Source organism: Geotrypetes seraphini, chromosome 2 (genome assembly GCF_902459505.1).
Source record: "Geotrypetes seraphini chromosome 2, aGeoSer1.1, whole genome shotgun sequence".
NCBI classification, from domain to species: Eukaryota; Metazoa; Chordata; class Amphibia; order Gymnophiona; family Dermophiidae; genus Geotrypetes; species Geotrypetes seraphini.
The window spans coordinates 271,570,982-271,588,698 of record NC_047085.1 but is presented as its reverse complement, the minus strand read 5'-3'; the positions used below and the strand labels follow the sequence as shown (position 1 = coordinate 271,588,698).

Below are 17,717 nucleotides of genomic sequence, written 5' to 3'. Positions count from 1 at the left end.
AGTCAGTCTTTGCAAAGCTCAGAGCAGGGGAGAATAGCCCCTCCTCCTTTCTATGGTGCTGACAGGGACATGAACTCTTCAGCACTTTTCAGCAGATGCTGAAAACAAATGCAGGTTCTCTTGAAACAGATAAGCAGGTTTAGATTTAAAGTTTTCTTTGGCTATGTTATAATATGTTTATGCATATTCAGAGATTAATGTAAACAAAAATATGACTTTAAAAACTATGTCTTTGAGTTTGAAAAACTATGTAAAAGAATTTCCTTTGTCCAAAGCTAAGGACAGCCTCTGTTAGTGGATTGGCTGACAAATCAATGATGTCAAATTGGACTAGAAGTATATATTGGTGAATAACGGTTATAGAATTGAGATTTTTGCCAGAATGCCAGTGTTTGGCGTCTGTAAAGATCTCCCGGTGACGCAATTAATCATCTTTTGATAATTAATTATCGAAAATAAATTCAATAATTGTTTTTGGAACCTTTTGCGTCATGTATCATTTTTCATATACTCTTTACCCACCCATGAGCAAACCTGGCTATGCTCAGAACCCAATGGGTGTGCAGCTAAAGGTTTGCTGTTGAAAGATACATGAAAGGCACTGAGATGAACACACACTTGGTTTTTAGACCAGTGTCTGATAGATGAAGATAATCAAGCACTGATGGCAAAGGGCATGTGTCCAGTGATAAATTATGTAGGTGACACCAGAGGGTAAACCGTGCCCATGTGAAGCGATAGCATCACTGTGTGGAGGGTTTCCTAGAGGTGTCTATGATAGCTTACATTGGAGCAGAGAGATTGAAGTCCTCTATGCAATGGGAGCCAGGAATCAGGCTGTGAGATGCAGAGACTGTAGATTGAAATGAAAAAGGATCCTTTGTTCTGAGTCAAGAGAGTTGGAAAGATTTGAAGAGGCATTGGTTTCTTGATGCTGATCTGAAGAAGAAAAGGGAACCAGGATTGTCTTGGCCACCATGCAGCTATGAGAATCATGGAGGCTAGTTCCCGACATAGTTTGAACAGTGCTCCCTATCAAAGGAACTGGTGGGAACGAATAGAGTAACTTGTTTGACAAGTCTAGAAGGAATGCTTCGGAGTCTAGACAATGAGGAGAGTACAGACATGTTTGTGATTACTGGGAGATGCTACCAGATTTATGGAGTTTCCCAATTCAAGAAAAATTGATATAATACAGTCAAACTGAGCGATCACTCATGAGGTTGAAGGAATCTGCTTAACCTGTCTACTAGAGCAGTGTTCTTCAACCTTTTTACACCCGTGGACCGGTAGAAATAAAAGAATTATTTTGTGGACCGGCAAACTACTAAGACTGAAATTTTAAAAACCCATTTCCGGCCCATCTCCGCAAGCTCGGCTCGGTCCCCACAAACCATCTGATTCCATCCGCACAAGCCTCAGTTATGATTTTAAATTGAACATATTTTATTAAAGTATAAAAAGAAACAATATTCTGTACAATTGTCATTTTATAAATACAAATATACAGAGAAGGACCAACAAAACCCCTGTCTCCCCTCCCCTTCACATATATCCCCTCTACTATCAAGAAAACTGAACAAATCAAGTAATTACAGAATGCTACACAGAAATATCATGCTAACAAAATACTGCAGTCACACATGACAGGAATAGTGTTAGGGGAGTGCCCCCTGGTCCGAGAGAGCCCTAAGCTAGCTGGAAGCTAAAGAAGCACTGCCTGGGCTTTGCAGTCCCCTGTTATGTCTCTAGCAGGATATATATTTCAAATCTGATATATTCTAATGACAAAATAGAAATAAAATGTTTATTTCTACCTTTTGTTGTCTCTGGTTTCTGCTTTCATCTTGTTTTCGCTCTTTTCCTTCCAGCGTCTGCCCTGTATCTTCAATCCAGCACCTGCCCGTTCCATCCACTGTCTGCCCTCTCCCCCTTCCATATGTATCTGACTTCTTTCTATGCCCCTCTCCCCTTTCCATCCAGCCTGTGCCTCCTCTCTCCTTTTTACATCATTCTTCCCAGCTTCACTGCTTTCTTCATTTTTATCTCTCCTACACCAGATCTAGCATCTTTATCCCTCTCTCATTTCTCTGATAACCCCCTTTCCAGCATCAATCTCTCTCTACTTTCTCATTCCTCTCTCTCCCCTTTGCCTCATCTGATCTCTCCATTCCACCCTGACCCCCTTCCCCTCCTGTAATCTCCCTGCCAGTTGTTTCCTTCTTTTCCTTCTCCCTTTCCTCCTCCCCCTATCCAACAGTAATTCTCTTCCCATCCCTTTCCCTCTTCCCCTCCCAGCAGCATCTCTCCTTCTACCTCCCTCCAGGTCTAGTAGCAGCTCTCCCTTTATCCAGCAGCTTCCCATCCTCCAAAAATGGCTTATTCCCCTTCCCTCCCAGCAACTCTCAGTACTTGCCTGCAGCAGCGATTTACTTAGGCAGCTTTGGGTCTATTGCTACCTCTGAGAAAAGAGGAAGTTGCCGGTGAATCACTGCCTTGGCAAGTATGCGAGCTGCTGGGAGGGGAGGCAGCCACTGTCCCCGTGCGCCCTGCACATTCGCGGCCTCCCCCAAGCCAGCACAAACTGCATTGCACCGCAGGCCCTGCCGCCCAAGACGAGTTGGAGGCCCCTACCTGCTGCCCTGCCTTCCAGTCTCCATGAGTGAGTGGCCCGCATAAGGAAAGCTCAGGGCCGTGGACGCTGTCAACAACCCGGTGGCAGCCAGCGAACACGGCACGACCCCGCAGCCGCATGGGCTCAACCCGCTGCACTCTCAGCCCAGACATTGCTGATGGCCCCAATCCACACGCTGACCATCTCCCTTGTACTTGCAGGTCTCTCCCTTCCACCTGCATCTTCCCCGTGGCCCTCTTCGGTGACTTGGCAGGGGCAGCGATCAAGACAGGCTGCCAACGTTGGGACCTTCCCTCTCTGAGTCCCGCCTATTTCATTTCAACTTCCTGTTTCCGCATAGGCGAGACTCACAGAGGCAAGGCCCCGACGTCGGCAGCCTGTCTTGATCGCCCGAGGCTGGGTAGAACAGCAGCCTTCTGCCAATACCACCAGGGCAGGAAATTTAACTGCGTAGATCTTGCCAGCCCTGCGCAGACTGGCAGGAATTTCTGTGGGCTGGCACCGGTCCGCGGACTGGCGGTTGAAGAACAGTGTGCTAGAAAATTCGGTTTACCCACTAAGTAAACTGCTTTTAGAAAAATATTGCAGGGAATTGCCCAAGACCATATTTGAACTGCCTCCTGGCAGAGAGGGTGAGAGCCTATATGTCCCTGCTTATTGAGGCAGTATATGGCTACCTGATTGTCCGTTCTGATTAGAATGACTTGATTGATGAGGCAATCTTGAAAGGTGCTAAGAGCGTTGCGAATGGCTCAGAGTTCCTAACAGACTGATATGGAGGGATCGTGGATTCCAGAAATCCTGATTGTGAGGGCCGTCCAGGTGAGCTCCCCATGCATACATGAAAGCATCTGTCATAAGTATTTTCTGATGTGGGGGAACATTGAATAGGAGGCCCCTGGACAGGTTGGTGAGTTGCAACCACCAGTGAAAAGAACAACATAGTGGGAAAGTGACCTGGAGGAGTTGTGAGAGTGGTCTGTAGCCTGTGACTAAAAGAGAAGCAAGAGCCCATTGAGCATCTCTTATGTGTAGATGGGCAAATGGGGGTTACATGAACTGTGGACGTCATATGACCCGAGACGCATTAACTATCAAGTTGTGATGGTCTGGAAAGTCAAGACTTGTTGGCAAAGGTGGAAAAGAGCATCTAATCCAGGGGTCTCAAAGTCTCTCCTTGAAGGCCGCAATCCAGTCGGGTTTTCAGGATTTCCCCAATGAATATGCATGAGATCTATGTGCATGCACGGCTTTCAATGCATATTCATTGGGGAAATCCTGAAAACCCGACTGGATTGCGGCCCTCAAGGAGGGACTTTGAGATCCCTGATCTAGTCTATGTTGAGGTAAGAATGATCAAATTTGTATTGTATCTAGGCGAGCTCCGATGAAGTCTAGATTCTGAAATGGTTGACGATGGGATTTCTGATAATTGACTGCAAACCCAAGTAATTCCATGAGACGTAAGGTTGCACTGGTTGCAGACTGGGTCACTTGAGGTGAGGATACTTTTATCAATCAGTTGTCCAGATAAGAGAACACATGAAAGTCATAAGAGCGGAGTGTTGAAGTTACTACAACAACACTTTTTGAACACTCTGGGAGCTGAGGCTAGGCCAAATTAAAGTAACCTGTATTGGAGATGATGCTGGTCTATTTGAAATCTGAGGTATTGTCTGTGGGATTGCTGAATGGGGATGTGTGTATACTCTTTCTTGAGATCCAGGTAGCAAAGCCAATCGTTCTGGTCTAGTAGTGGGTATAAGGCTCCAAGAGAGAGCACTCGGAATTTCTCTTTGACTATGTATTTGTTGAGAGCTCAGAGGTCAAGTATTGGATGTTGACCTCCTGTCTTCTTTGGTATGAAGAAGTACAGAACCCCTGGCCCTTCTGCTGAGGTGTACTGTTTCTATGGCATTGAGCTGAAGAAGGATCGAGAGTTCTTGAAGTTTCAAGATTATTCAAATTTGATATACCACTCAAGTGTCTGAGAAGTTTACAATAAAAAGTAAATAAGTAAGCATTAAAATAAAAATATAGGGAATTCCATAATGATATAAAAACAAAGACACAAAACAATAAAATAAGAAAATAAGAAAAATAAGGAAAGAGCGGAAGAACTACAATATATAAATAGTAAAGGGAACAAGGGAAAAGGGGTAAGAATTTAGAATTATTTGCTCTAAACTAATTTTGGGTTCTGAGAATCTCTTGCATATTGAAGAGTTGAAAATGAATAAATGGTGAGAGGCACCGCATATTCTCATATATTTTAAGTATCTTGGAATAAAAAGGATTTAAGGTTAGTCTTAAACCTGTCCAGGGAGGATTCATGACGAAGGTTAAGAGGGCATGGCATTCCATAATGTAGGAGCTGTTAATGAAAAGATAGATTTCTGAGTATTATCTCCGCCACTAGTTTGGAAAACCATATCGGCTTCCTTTTTCTCTTGTTTTTATTGATTTCTTCACATAAAGATCCGTAGCTATTTTTATCGCTCCTTTCAGCTTAGACCACTGTCTTTCCACTTCTCTTATGTCCTCCCATCCTAACAACTCTTTCTTCAGGTACTCTCCCATTGCATTAAAGTCCGTATGTTTGAAATCTAGGACTTTAAGTAATGTGCGGCCGCTCTCCACTTTAGCCGTTATATCAGACCAAACCATTTGATGATCGCTACTTCCCAGGTGAGCACCCACTTGAACATTAGAGATACTTTCTCCATTTGTGAGGACCAGATCCAATATCGCTTTTTCCTTGTGGGTTCCGTCACCATTTGTCTCAGCAGAGCCTCTTGAAAGGCATCCACAATCTCCCTATTTCTTTCAGATTCCGCTGATGGAACATTCCAGTCTGCATCTGGCAGGTTGAAATCTCCCAACAGCAGAACCTCCTCTTTCCTTCCAAACTTTTGGATATCCACAATCAGATCCTTATCAATTTGCTGCGATTGAGTTAGCGGTCTGTAGACTACACTCATGAAGATAGAAGTTCCATCTTCTCTTTTCAGAGCGATCCATATTGCTTCTTCCTTTCCCCAGGTCCCTTGCATTTCGGTCGCTTGGATATTGATCTTTACATAGAGAGCTACTCCTCCACCTTTTTGACCATCTCTGTCCTTCCTAAAAAGATTCTATCCCGGTATGTTTGCATCCCATCCATGGGATTCACTGAACCATGTCTCTGTGATAGTGACAATATCTAGATCTGCCGCTAACATCAAGGCTTGCAGATCATGAACTTTGTTGCTTAGACTGCGAGCATTTGTGGTCATCGCTTTCCAGCTATTTTTCAGCGGTAATCTCCTTTTTCATATGGATTTTTGTTTCGTTTCACTTTCCATTGCAATATTAAGAAATGAGTTTCTGATATTGTTTGTGTTGCAATCTTTACTACTATCATATCTTTTCTTTTGCCGGGGGTGGTCTCTATAATTGTCCTTCATACATATACCACCCCCACCTTCTAGTTTAAATGCCTAGAAACATATTGTCTAAATTTCTCTGCAAGGTTTCTTTTTCCTGCTGTAGTAATATGTAGAGGTCTGAGATCCAGAAAAACCACCATCAGCCAGTGGCCTTGACAATTAAGAGAAAGACCAGTAAATGAAGAGAACCCTGCAAGGAGAATTAGCAAGAGAAAAACAGGAAGGACTGCCTAAGATTCCAAGCAGATTCTCAAAAGAAAACAGTCTGAAAATAGGGTAAAACGATTAAGTGGATAAATCCTTCACATGAAGAGAACTCAGAGAAGCTAGGCTCGTAGGAGTACATGAAAACTGATAATTCAGCCGCCGTTAAAGTGAAACTGCTACACAGATGCGGCCAGAGAAACTCACTAGGTTCATAATGGAGAGAAACATGTTCTAGCACAGCCCCAGGAATACCTCCCCAAAGCAGACTTATTCAATAACCTGTCCTGTTGAGTAATGATAAAAACAGACACTCAGATGCAGACCAGATCCGTATAAAACAGATCTGCAAAAACAGGTACTGAATTTGAAAAGCAGCTACATGGAATGTGTACACTAGTGCTGCCTGATTCAGAGGAGGGGCAGGACCGCGGCAGAGAGAAGGCAGCTCGTAAGACCCGATGGCAGCTTGCAAAGATCGCTAGCACTGCCGATCTTATCCAGGCTGCTGAAATTAGGTAAATTGATGCCGGGAGGCCAGGGGGAAGCCGGACAGAAGCACTTCCCAACTGACACTCCCCACTCGCCCTCTAAAGCAGGAGCGGCAGTGGCCGGCCAGCAAGAGACAGCGCTGCCGATCATGCTTTAGGGGGCGAAGGTCAGTCGCCAAATCGGAAGGTCGATTTTTTTTTTTTAATCGATTCAAACTGATTCACCCAAAATGAATTGGTGAATCGATTCGAATCGTGAATCGGGCAGCACTAGTGTACACAAATGTATGCCAAGGAAAACCATTCAGGCAGGAGAGGAATCTAGTAAGCCCATTTGGCTAACTGGTCTCTAGCCTTGTATTCTCTGCCCAGAAAGACAAAAGGCTACACACTAACCATCAAGGAAGGGAAGTAAAGGACCCTAGAGATAAGTACAAGGAAGAAAAATAAATTCTGTAGGAAAAGAAATGACTGTACAAAGTCAATTCCCAAAGGAATGCAGTTACAGAAAATTCCCTAATGGATCTGTAAAAAAACAACATGTCATGCAAATATGAAGGCTTTGCGAACCCCACTCAAGGGGAAAAAGCACATGTGATGAAGAAGCACCCACCACTTCAGAGAGAGTTGGGCGTAGTTCCAAAAGCCTCTCAACCAGTCAAAACCAAGACTATCAAAGAATCGATACAACACTGACACTGGTAACTGCAATGACAGCTGGTATCATGGGATAGGAGTCAACAAAAACAGAGAAGACTCACGTGAAAATGTCCCCGGAATCAAAAAACTGAACTGGGCAGCACTAGAAGAGATGGTATCGACAGGGCTGAGAATCGATACAATTGAAGCACAGTTGAATATGTCAATAAGAAAGTCCGGCCTCGTCCTGGATGTCGATATGGACTGCAACATCGATCAGAACTGACGACAATAACATGGCGTCGATAGAGAAGTCAACATCAAGCAGGGAGGTCGACACCCATTAGAAATGTCGACATCACCCACAGGAACAGTGAAAACATGCAGATGCCGACTAAAATCGTGAGCATGAAAGAAAATACTGTTAAAAAAGAAGAACCAGTACCAATGGATACAACGCTGGTACCAAGGGTCAACACTCCCGAGATGAAAAAAGCCGGTATCAAGGCACACAGCACCACCAGAGAAGATGGGAAAGGACACTGGTACCGTTGGTCCAGTACCGATGGTGTCATTCCCAAGCAGAGAGAAAAAGGCACCAGTACTCATTGCCAAGGAGAGAGAAAAGACACCGGTACGGTTGGTCCATGACTGGTACCCATGGTGTCATTGCCAAGGACAGAGAAAAGGACACCAGTACCATTGTCTATGACCGGTACCAATGGTGTCATGGTCAAGCAGAGAGAAAAGGACACCAGTACCGTTAGTCCATTATCAGACCCATGATGTCATTGCTAAGCAGAGAGAAAACGACACCGGTACTGTTGGTCCATGACCGGTACCCATGGTGTCGATCCAGAGTAGAAAGAAAAAAGCACTGGCACCCAGGACCCATACCAACAGTGCCCCTCCAGGAGGAGAAAGAAAAACACCGGTACCCATTATCCCCAACCAGTACCAATGATGTTGTTCCAGAGCAGGAAGAACAGAACACCGGTACCCCTGGTCGATGACCGGTACCATAGGTGTGGCTGTAGAAAAGAAGAAAAGAGGACCGGTACCATTGGTGTCGCTCCACACTTCCAAGATGAACATGCCCATATTAAGACAGTCATCGACATCGAAGCGGAGCCAGAGGTAGGATTGAAAAAAGGTCGGCAGGACTTGACTCACTGCTACAATGACCAAGGTTAGCAGGATTAGACTCACCTCTAGAAAAAGCTGAAGCCTAAAAAAACAACCAACTTACCAAAGAAGAAGCAGCATAGGCGGTGCGGACCGGGGAAGCGGTGCTGGAAGTACACTAGGTACTGGAACACTGGTATTACCTGGTGCTGGAGTCCTGGTACCAGTTTACTCGCGTCGACTGGTGCCGGATTCCTGACGGCGTTGACGGGAAACTGCTCCCGGAGAAAACACATGAACATGCGCTGAAGAGGAAAAAAGCAAGGGAAGAAAAAACTGGCAAGGTCGAGGTCCCGAGATTGCTAAAATAACCGGAGGATGTTGGTGAAGAGAAGTTCCACCACAAAATAACCATGTGGAGGAAGAATGGGCAGGAAAAACCAGCCCGGGACAAGAGCCATGCAGAGGGGAAAAAAGAAAATGGCGATCCATAAGGCCTCACAAGGCCAAACCGACAACAGTAAGAAAAAAAAATCAAGGACAAAGAGATTCTTTTTTTTTTTTTTAGTAGGGACTGAAAAAAGAAATAAAAGAAGAAACTAACAAAAAGTCAGTAAAATGCGAGAGTAGGAAGGCAGAGAAAGGAAAAAATTTTCAACAGCAGTTGAAACGCAACTTCTTAGCTCCGTGGAAACTAAGAAACTGAGGGACCGCGTGCCTACGACAGGCAGAAAAGCACTCGCGCATATGCGTTGCGGGTGCCAAAAACTTTTTCAAGTTCTTCAAGTGTCCGTAGCGGGGTTCCATCAGTGACATCACCCATCAGTGAGAATATGCTGCCTACTTGGCCTGGGATAAAGATAGGTACACAAAGGTAGAAGATGGATGGGAAAACCATGGTCGTCAGAGTCATGAAAAGGCTATAAGATTAAGGTTGGCTGACTCTTGCCTAAGTGAGACAAGAACCGAGAGGACGAGAGAAAAAAGGAAGGAAAGAAAAAACATATTCTTCCAGGCGAAGAAGTATGTACTGCCTGGAGTCAAAGAGGGTAATGTGTGAGGGGATGCAAACAGGTTGATGTGAGGAATCCCCTACTGAGAAAAGGAATTGACGAAGAACTGGAGAGTTGATCGTTTAATCGTGAGGTCGAAGAATTCTGCTGAGTTTGTCTGCTAAAGAATTCGGGTCCTCTTGAATGCAGATTGCTGTTACAAAGATGTGAAGAGCAATTGCTGAGTGTTAGAGGCGTTGGGCCTCCTGACAAAGAGGGAGGAACCAAATTCTGCTGTACTAATTGATACAATACAGCCAAAATCCAAATGTCTGTGCAGACTGAAAAGCCATGAAAGCATAAAAAAAAACACTCTGAAAAACACAGTGTAAGAATGTCATGAAATGTAAGATCATTAGATGAGCTCTCCAAACATGAGGTGACGAGTCCTGAGGAAAAGGCGAGTGGAACAAAAAAAACCCTGGAGAGATGGGAAGAATGTATTCAATACTTCAGAGACTTTGGAAAAGACAACGCAACTGCAAGGTGTGATTTATAAAATGACAGTTGTAGAGCATATTGTTCCTTTTTATACTTTAATAAATTGATTTCAATATAAAATAGCTATTCAAGACTTGTGCGGATGGGATCAGACAGAGTCCATGGAGACGGGGCAGAGACAAGGACAAATTTCTTCCCTGCACCATTCTCTACAACAAGCTTCCTATGATTTAAGTAATACAGGATCAAAGTGGTGAGGCCGAATAATAAAAGTTTAATGATTAGGTCAAAAACCTGTTTGATTCAGATAAGAGCACATTAGTTTTTTAAATGAAATCAGATAGTTGATTAAATATTACTTTTTCTATAAGTTTTGCTAAGTATATGAGATTGGCGATTGAAGGAGAGAAGTCTGATGGAAAGTGAAAGAGCACTCTCTTGGTGGCCTGTGAAGAGGGAGTTCTCGGAGGTGAAGAGTGTACCCTTCTTTCACCTCCCATAGAACCCACATGTATGTGGTGAGTACAGTCCAATGTTGATCTTAATGGGTGAGACAACCTCCAATGGGGTGAATGGCAGTGAGGCTCTCTAAAAGCACGTCTGAAAGACTGAGATGACTTCTGCTGAGCAGGAAGCTAAGATTTCTGGGAACATAGGTTTCTAGCATGCTTTTGGGCAGGAGCCCTAGAGGACATTGTCAGTAGAGTGTAGAACTGTTAAGGTGTAGATGAGTGCCTAGGATTGTAGTAGCGCCTCGCAGGCTGAGGTTTGAATGATTTAGTGATTGAGAGTCATACTTTGCTCATGCCTGGTGATCTTCTGAGTGGCTGCCTCAATTTTGTCACCAAAAAGTTTATCCCCTAATCAAGGGATATTTACCAGGTGGTCTTGTATGTTGGGGTCTAGATCAGATTCTCAAAGCCATGTTTGTTGGTGCATGGCAACAGATACGGCTGATACTCAGGAGGTTATGTTGAAGGCATCAAAGACTGATCTTGCCATAAATTTTCTAGTGTCCAGAAGATTGTCATAGTTTGTTAAAAATCAGGGAGCTGAGCATCAGAGATGAATAGTTCAAAATTAGAGAGGTGTTGAACAAGTTGTTTGAAATAAAAGAACATGTAGAAATTGTAACTTAGGATACAGCTTGTGAGAATGAAGTTTTGGAAGATCCGACAACCAAATCTGTCTAGAGTGTGACCCTCTCTGCCAGGAGGAGTACTGGTATATGTTCTTGAACTAGAAGACTTTTTTAAAGCAGACTCCACCAAGTGGCCAAGTATGAATGCATTGCGGCAGAGAGGCTTTACCCCATCAGGCTCCAGATTGACTCCTTGGTCTATACATTTGGATTGATTGGAAATCATTTACAATGTCAGCATCATATTCTTGCACTGCTATGATATACAGGTATTTACTATTCTTCCACTGAACCTTTTTATTTTTGAACAACATCCAGATAATGCCATTTATTTTTATTGATCATATCAGATTATGTTTTCATCATCTATTTTACTTTCATCACTATTATTTCATTTTATTTATTTTGTCATTGTGATGTATTGTGGTGCTATGTTCTGAATGTGTGTATTTGATGGACTGCATCATATGTTTTGTTTTGCTTGTGGTTTTGTAAAATTTAATAAAACATTTCTGAACTGAAAAAAAAGCAGACTCCACCAGAAGAGATTGATGTTGTTGAGGCTTGTCAAAACCAGGACAGAATTGTACTCTATAAAATGAGTTCAATTTACATGGTGCTACAGGTATGAAGAGGGGATTCTACCAATTTTTAAACATGGTATCTTTCATGAGGTTATGAAATGGGAGTTTCAGAAGATCAACAAGCAAAAAACAAAAGGAATTGACCCCAAAATATCCACAAAGAAGAAAATCCAGAGAAAACAAAAAAAACTCTGTGGAGTGACGATGTTCCTAAATGGACTTTATTTGAAAGTATCAAAGTTCCAAAGGTACACTAAAATCATCCACATAAAATAATTCCATCCACATAAAAGTAAATCATCCACATAAGAGCCTTAAAGGACCTAGTCCGCTAGGGATACAGGACCCAACACAGTCCGCGTTTCGACAAAAAGTCTTCTTCAGGGGTCCCTGGGGGTCCTATAAAGGTGAGTACATGGGAAACAATTGTGTAGTGAGCTGTAAGTGAGACATTGCTTGAATTTGCAATGAAAAGTTTCAGAAGATCATCAGGAACTTGGTCGAAATCCAGGACATCAAAAATCTCAGCCCGTGGTTGTTTCAGCCTCTGCTTTTACTAGTAGAGTTTGACTCAACTGTCGTATATATTTAGTAAAAGAAAGACTCTCCAGAGGTGATGTGAGCTGTGGAGGAGGAGATGGATCTGACTCCAGACCATAAGATTCTGGTGCTGAGTATTCTGGATCAGAATTGCTATGCAGAGAGAGATCAGAGACAAAGTCATCTATATCTAGACTTAGTATGTGCACTCCTGGAAGATGTGCATTGCTGAAAAGATTGATGGCTACGATGCAAATGGGAGCATTGAGAAGGGCTTCAATGCCTCCTTCAATGGTGGCCCAATGATGAAGAGGAGGTAGTGTGGCGCCAGGATCTGGACTTGTGCCGAGGAGACAGAATGGTGCAGCAGGTGGTACCAATTGGCTCTGAAGCATGGCTGCCAACACTTTGTGAAGCAGTTCTCATAGTTGATCTTGAATGGGCAATTGCTGTTCTGAGGATTGCAAAGGTACCACAGATTAAAAAGAGTGTCAAGGAATTGGTAACCCTGAAGTAGAGGCATGCCTCAAAGATGACAACCACTGTGTGGCTGGTGATTGAGACTACTTATAATGCCTTTTGGTTGCATTGATTTACTCTATGCTGGAGATGCCAGCGACGAATGTTGGGGAGGACAGGAGTGCTTCTTAGATGGTATACTAGATGGAGCCAGAGCCGATGAAGCCAATGTTGAGCAAAGGCTGGATGTTGATGTCATTGCAGCTTTATCAATGTCTGATGCGACTGACATTGCGTTAGTCGGAGAAGACTCAGATAACATCTCCTACTGTAAATGTTGAGCCTTCAAGGAGCACTTCTGCAGCTTCGAACAGCAAGAGTCAACTCAGTGCCAAGGCACTGGAGACACCAGTTGTGTGGGTCAGTGATTGAAATGGCCCTGTAGCACCAAGTACACCTCTTGAAGCTGATAGAAGGCTTCGACATGGACAGGACATTGCCGAAGCTAAATCAAAGAACTCAATTTCTACCGAGGATCATGTGAAAATAAGTCTGAAAAAGGATTGAGGCACCCTGCAGGGATCCTGGCTTGAGGGGGGAACACAAGGGTCTAACACCAGAAGAAAGAAAAAAACAAATCAACTTGAAATATTTTTTTGAAGAAACACAAAATAAAAGAAAGGAACGAAAAAAATATTAACAAATGCAAATGGGAAGGCACAAAATAGAAGAAAAAAAATGTTTTAGAAAAAGCTCCAAAGAACACATCGTCTTAGCTCTGTGGAAAAATAAGACCTGATAGTCTCACGAGCCAAAGCTGGGCGGGAAGGCACTCCTGCATATGCAGTATGGATGGTCTTGAGACTTCTAAGAAGTTAAAATGACAGTACACTTTTGCATTGTCCGTACTGGGCTCCCTGGATGACCACCCACATATAAGAATATGCCACCTGTTTTGGGATAAAGGTACAATCAGCAGCCCCAGGTCCCACTATAACACGCCTGTCACTTGCTTGAGAAAGGCAGATCAAAATTGTTGCATCACAGACTGCTATTCTACCCTCCTTCCCTTGCTCCTATTTCTTCCAACTGTATTCCCTGTTAGAGAAGAAATAGAACCAGTCCCTAATGCTTTTACTTTTGCTACCAAAGCCCAGAGAAGAGGGAACTTAGTCCTGCTACTTAGCCCCATGAGCTCCTATTTAGCCCAGGATGCAGCCAAGTACATGAAGTGAAGGCTGATAGGTCAAGGCTCCAAGCCGCTGAGGAGGAACCAATAGCCATCTTCTACATCATTAGTAATCTGGCCCTGACAGAACTTCAGCCAAAGAGCTTAGGGCCACAGAATGAGGCTTGGAGATTCTGACCATTAAACTGAGAAAAAAGAAGAGAAACTGCTACATCAGTCTACCTGTATCATTTGCCGGAGGAAGAGAAATACTGGAATGTTCCTGGATGCAGCATCTGTTATAATGATATCATCAGAATCTTGAAGTCTTTGCCGCCATTTGCTTATAAGAGGACATAACCCATAGGTCTAGATTAGTGTAGCAGGATTAGGAAGGTATATTTACTTCTCTTTATGGATAGCCTCCATCACTTGACTGAAGTGATTTAAACAGAATACCAATCATCATCAGAACACTTCCATCACCCATTAACCTCAAAATTCAACTCAAAAACCCATACACAATAAAATATGCAACTCCTATTCTTTGCTGCTACTCTTCCAAAATCCTAATAAAGAAACACACAACCCACTTAAAGCTTGTAATATGAGAAAGTTCCTTGACCCTGCCCTGACATAGGCAAATCACGTAATTTATATTACTACCAAATGCTGCTTCCTTGTGTCAGGACCATGTTGGGCTCTTTGTTTTAAAATCTGTAAGAAGTGTAAGAGGTTTTAATACTCCTCTAACTCTTCTTTGGACCATAAAAGTCCTCATTAGTGCTGCCCGATTCAGGGAAATTTTTTTCGATTTGATTCAGCTTATTGAATGCCAGGAATGTCTTGGCAGGTTTATTTTTTTAGTCTTTCCATCCACCCTACCCCTCTTTGTCCTCTCTAAACCTATGCTGGTGTTGAGGTGTAAACAAAATTAAAAAAAAATACTTTTCCTCTCTTTTAGGTCCTAGCTCACACTCACTGTCTAACACCTACTCTGGCAGGATACACATTTCAAATCTGACATATAATAATCACAAAAAAAAAAGGTTTTCTCTACCTTCCACTGTCATATCTAATATTTGTTTCTTTTCCACTGTCTACCATCTCTCTCTTTTCCTGTCTTGTGCCCTGGGTCAAACCTCTCTATTCCCCTTCTTCCAGCATCTCTCCTTTCCTCCCTTCCATTAACATGTGTAACATTTCTTTCTCTCTCCTCATGTACCATCTCTCCCTGCCCGCCACCCTTTGTCCATCATTTCTCCCTCTCACCCTTTTCTCCCTCTCTTTCATCTCTCCCTTCCTTTCCTCCACCCCAATAATTCTTCCTCTCTCCTTTGCTCCACCCCAACAATTCTTCCTCTCTCCTTTCTCTTCCCCCCTCTTTCCTATCCCATCCTCCTGGATAGCAGCTTTCCCATCCATCCCCTTGTGCAGCAGCTTTCCATCATTCCCTCCCATCCCCCTGTGCAGAAAAGCACCCCACGGTGAAACCTGACATACCTACAAGGCCTCCTAAAGCAGCAGAAACGCTCTGAAAGGGCTGCTTCGCGACCTGCCCTGCTAGGGCTTCCCTCTGCTGTGTTACCAATGACGTTGTCAGTGACATAACAGAGGGAAGGCACTGGCGGGGAAGACTGCGAAACAGCCCATTCAAAGTGCTGCAACTGCTGCTGTTTTAGGAGGCCTTGGAGGTATCAAGTTTATTCATATTATTTGATTGAACGCTTTACCAAAATACAAAGCGTTGTACAAAATACGATTTTAGAAAAATCACATATACATAATTCGTATGTTAGGTATGTTAGGTCTCATCAGGGTGGGGGTCACTGAATCAATAAGTCCGATCTTCTCGAACAAGAATCAATTTGAATCGATTCACCAAAGTAAATTGGTGAATCGGGCAGCACTAGTCCTCACCATGTTCATACTGCTTGTTTTATAGAATGGTATGCCGTGGGCCTGAAAAGGCTGAGGAAATACCAAACAAGTAATATTCACTATATGTAGTCATTCTGAATTCCAGGTTATGATACTTCTTTATACTCATTTAACAGCTTGCCATTTCAATTAATCTATCCATTAACTAAAACGCATATGATCTCTAAATCACACATCATTTTTTTTCAAAATTGAACAGTGCACTTACCTTTTTCAGAAAGTTTCTCTGCCATCTTAATCTAGAAATAAAAAAGGTCATCTAAGTTTAACTTACAATTGATGTCAAGTTTAATATAAGCATTTTTGTTAATGATCTATATAATAGAAATACAATGAACAAAAATAAATATGGACAGCATAAGACTGCCTAAATTGTGCTGTAAATTTTCAGTTAAACCAAATTTTCAAACACTAACCTGTAGAAAATAGACACATACACACACCTGTATTTTGGCACAAACCAATTTGCTAATTTATTCAGTATACACACACACAAAAAAAAATTATTTTATCTTCCTTAGCAAGTACAGCATTAAAAACCATGATAATCTCCATGGTACAACCTAACAAGTCAAACTGACATAAAATAGACCTCCCGCTGTGTTCTTTCATGGTGGTCTAATTATAAACCCTATAATCCCCCCAACTCTTTCTCACCCATCAATCAGAGAACGCCCTTATCATAAATCCAATATACCACTACGAAACCAATGTGACAATCCTTCCCATACTGGAGACTAAGATTCTTGAAACATTCTCCACTTCTTAGGTGATCCTCTCTTAGCATATAGATATTCCATTTTCAATAGATAAACACTTCATTTCTCTATAAAGGTAAAAGTAGGAGCTTCTGCCTCCATTCCAAAAGTATATATTTTCTGGCCAGCAAAAAGGCCTTATATAGCAAGGCATTTCACTGTATCAAAGAACAACTGTATGTCTGCCCACAATGGAATTATTTTTTACAACTTATCCTGTAACTATTTCATAATACAGTATAGGTCTGAAAAGCTTGCATCCACTCACAGGGCAAGAACATATGAAGCAAGGTTGCAGGTGAATGTTACAGCCTCCAAAACTGAACATAGTACCCCAAATGCACTCTCACTGCTCTAGACTACTACTATACTTCACACACGTTGAGAAGCAGTGCTTCTGGTGCTTAGAACAGAACTGTGGATTGTGCAGCATGTAATATTTAAATAAATATCTATTCAAATTATAGAATGACACGGTGGCGGTTACCCGCGGCTAGCCGCGTTTAGCCGCGGGTAACCCGCCGGAACGGGGAATGAAAAATAACAGTCGCTGCGGGGACGGGGACAAGGCCATTCACCGCCCATGGAGTGGTGAATGGTCTTGTCTCCGCAGTGAGGCATTTAGGATCGCGCGGTCCCCGCAGCCACTGCCCGCCCATAGCGTTTAGCCAGCTCCCTCCCTCTACCTCACCTTAAATTCTGAGTTTGCCGGCTTCCATTTTCCTGAGCCGCACGCATTCAAAAAGCCGTGCACGCGCGGCTGTGCGAGTCCATCAAGCTTCTCTTCTGACGCAACCGGAAACAGGAAGTTGCAGGAGAGGAGAAGCTTGATGGACTCGCGCAGCCACGCGTGCACGTCTTTTTAAACGCGTGCAGCTCGGGGAAAAAGGAAGCCGGCAAACTCAGAATGTAAGGTGAGGTGGAGGGAGGGAGCTGGCTAAACGCTGCGATCGGGTAGGTGGGGGCTGCTAGACCATGAGATCGCGTTTGTTCCCGGCTCATACTAGGAAGGAGGGAGTGAAAGGAAAAAAAATTCTGGGCCAAGGAGATGAAGAGGGAAAGAAAGAAACCCACAGTAGGAAAGAAAAGGGAAGACAGGCAGGTGAGCCAG

The 17,717-nt window shown here is 43.2% G+C and overlaps 1 protein-coding gene across 5 annotated transcripts in view; it reads right to left on the bottom strand.

The window, feature by feature from the left end:
* The window catches only part of LOC117353570 (uncharacterized protein DDB_G0271670-like), a 507,083-nt gene that overhangs the window by 219,869 nt on the left and 269,497 nt on the right, over window positions 1–17,717 (bottom strand). For all 5 annotated transcript variants that reach the window (XM_033929661.1, XM_033929662.1, XM_033929660.1 and 2 more), the window contains one exon: window positions 16,057–16,087. In XM_033929661.1, coding sequence (XP_033785552.1) covers window positions 16,057–16,087 — 31 coding nt within the window. The remainder of the gene's footprint in view (window positions 1–16,056; window positions 16,088–17,717) is intronic.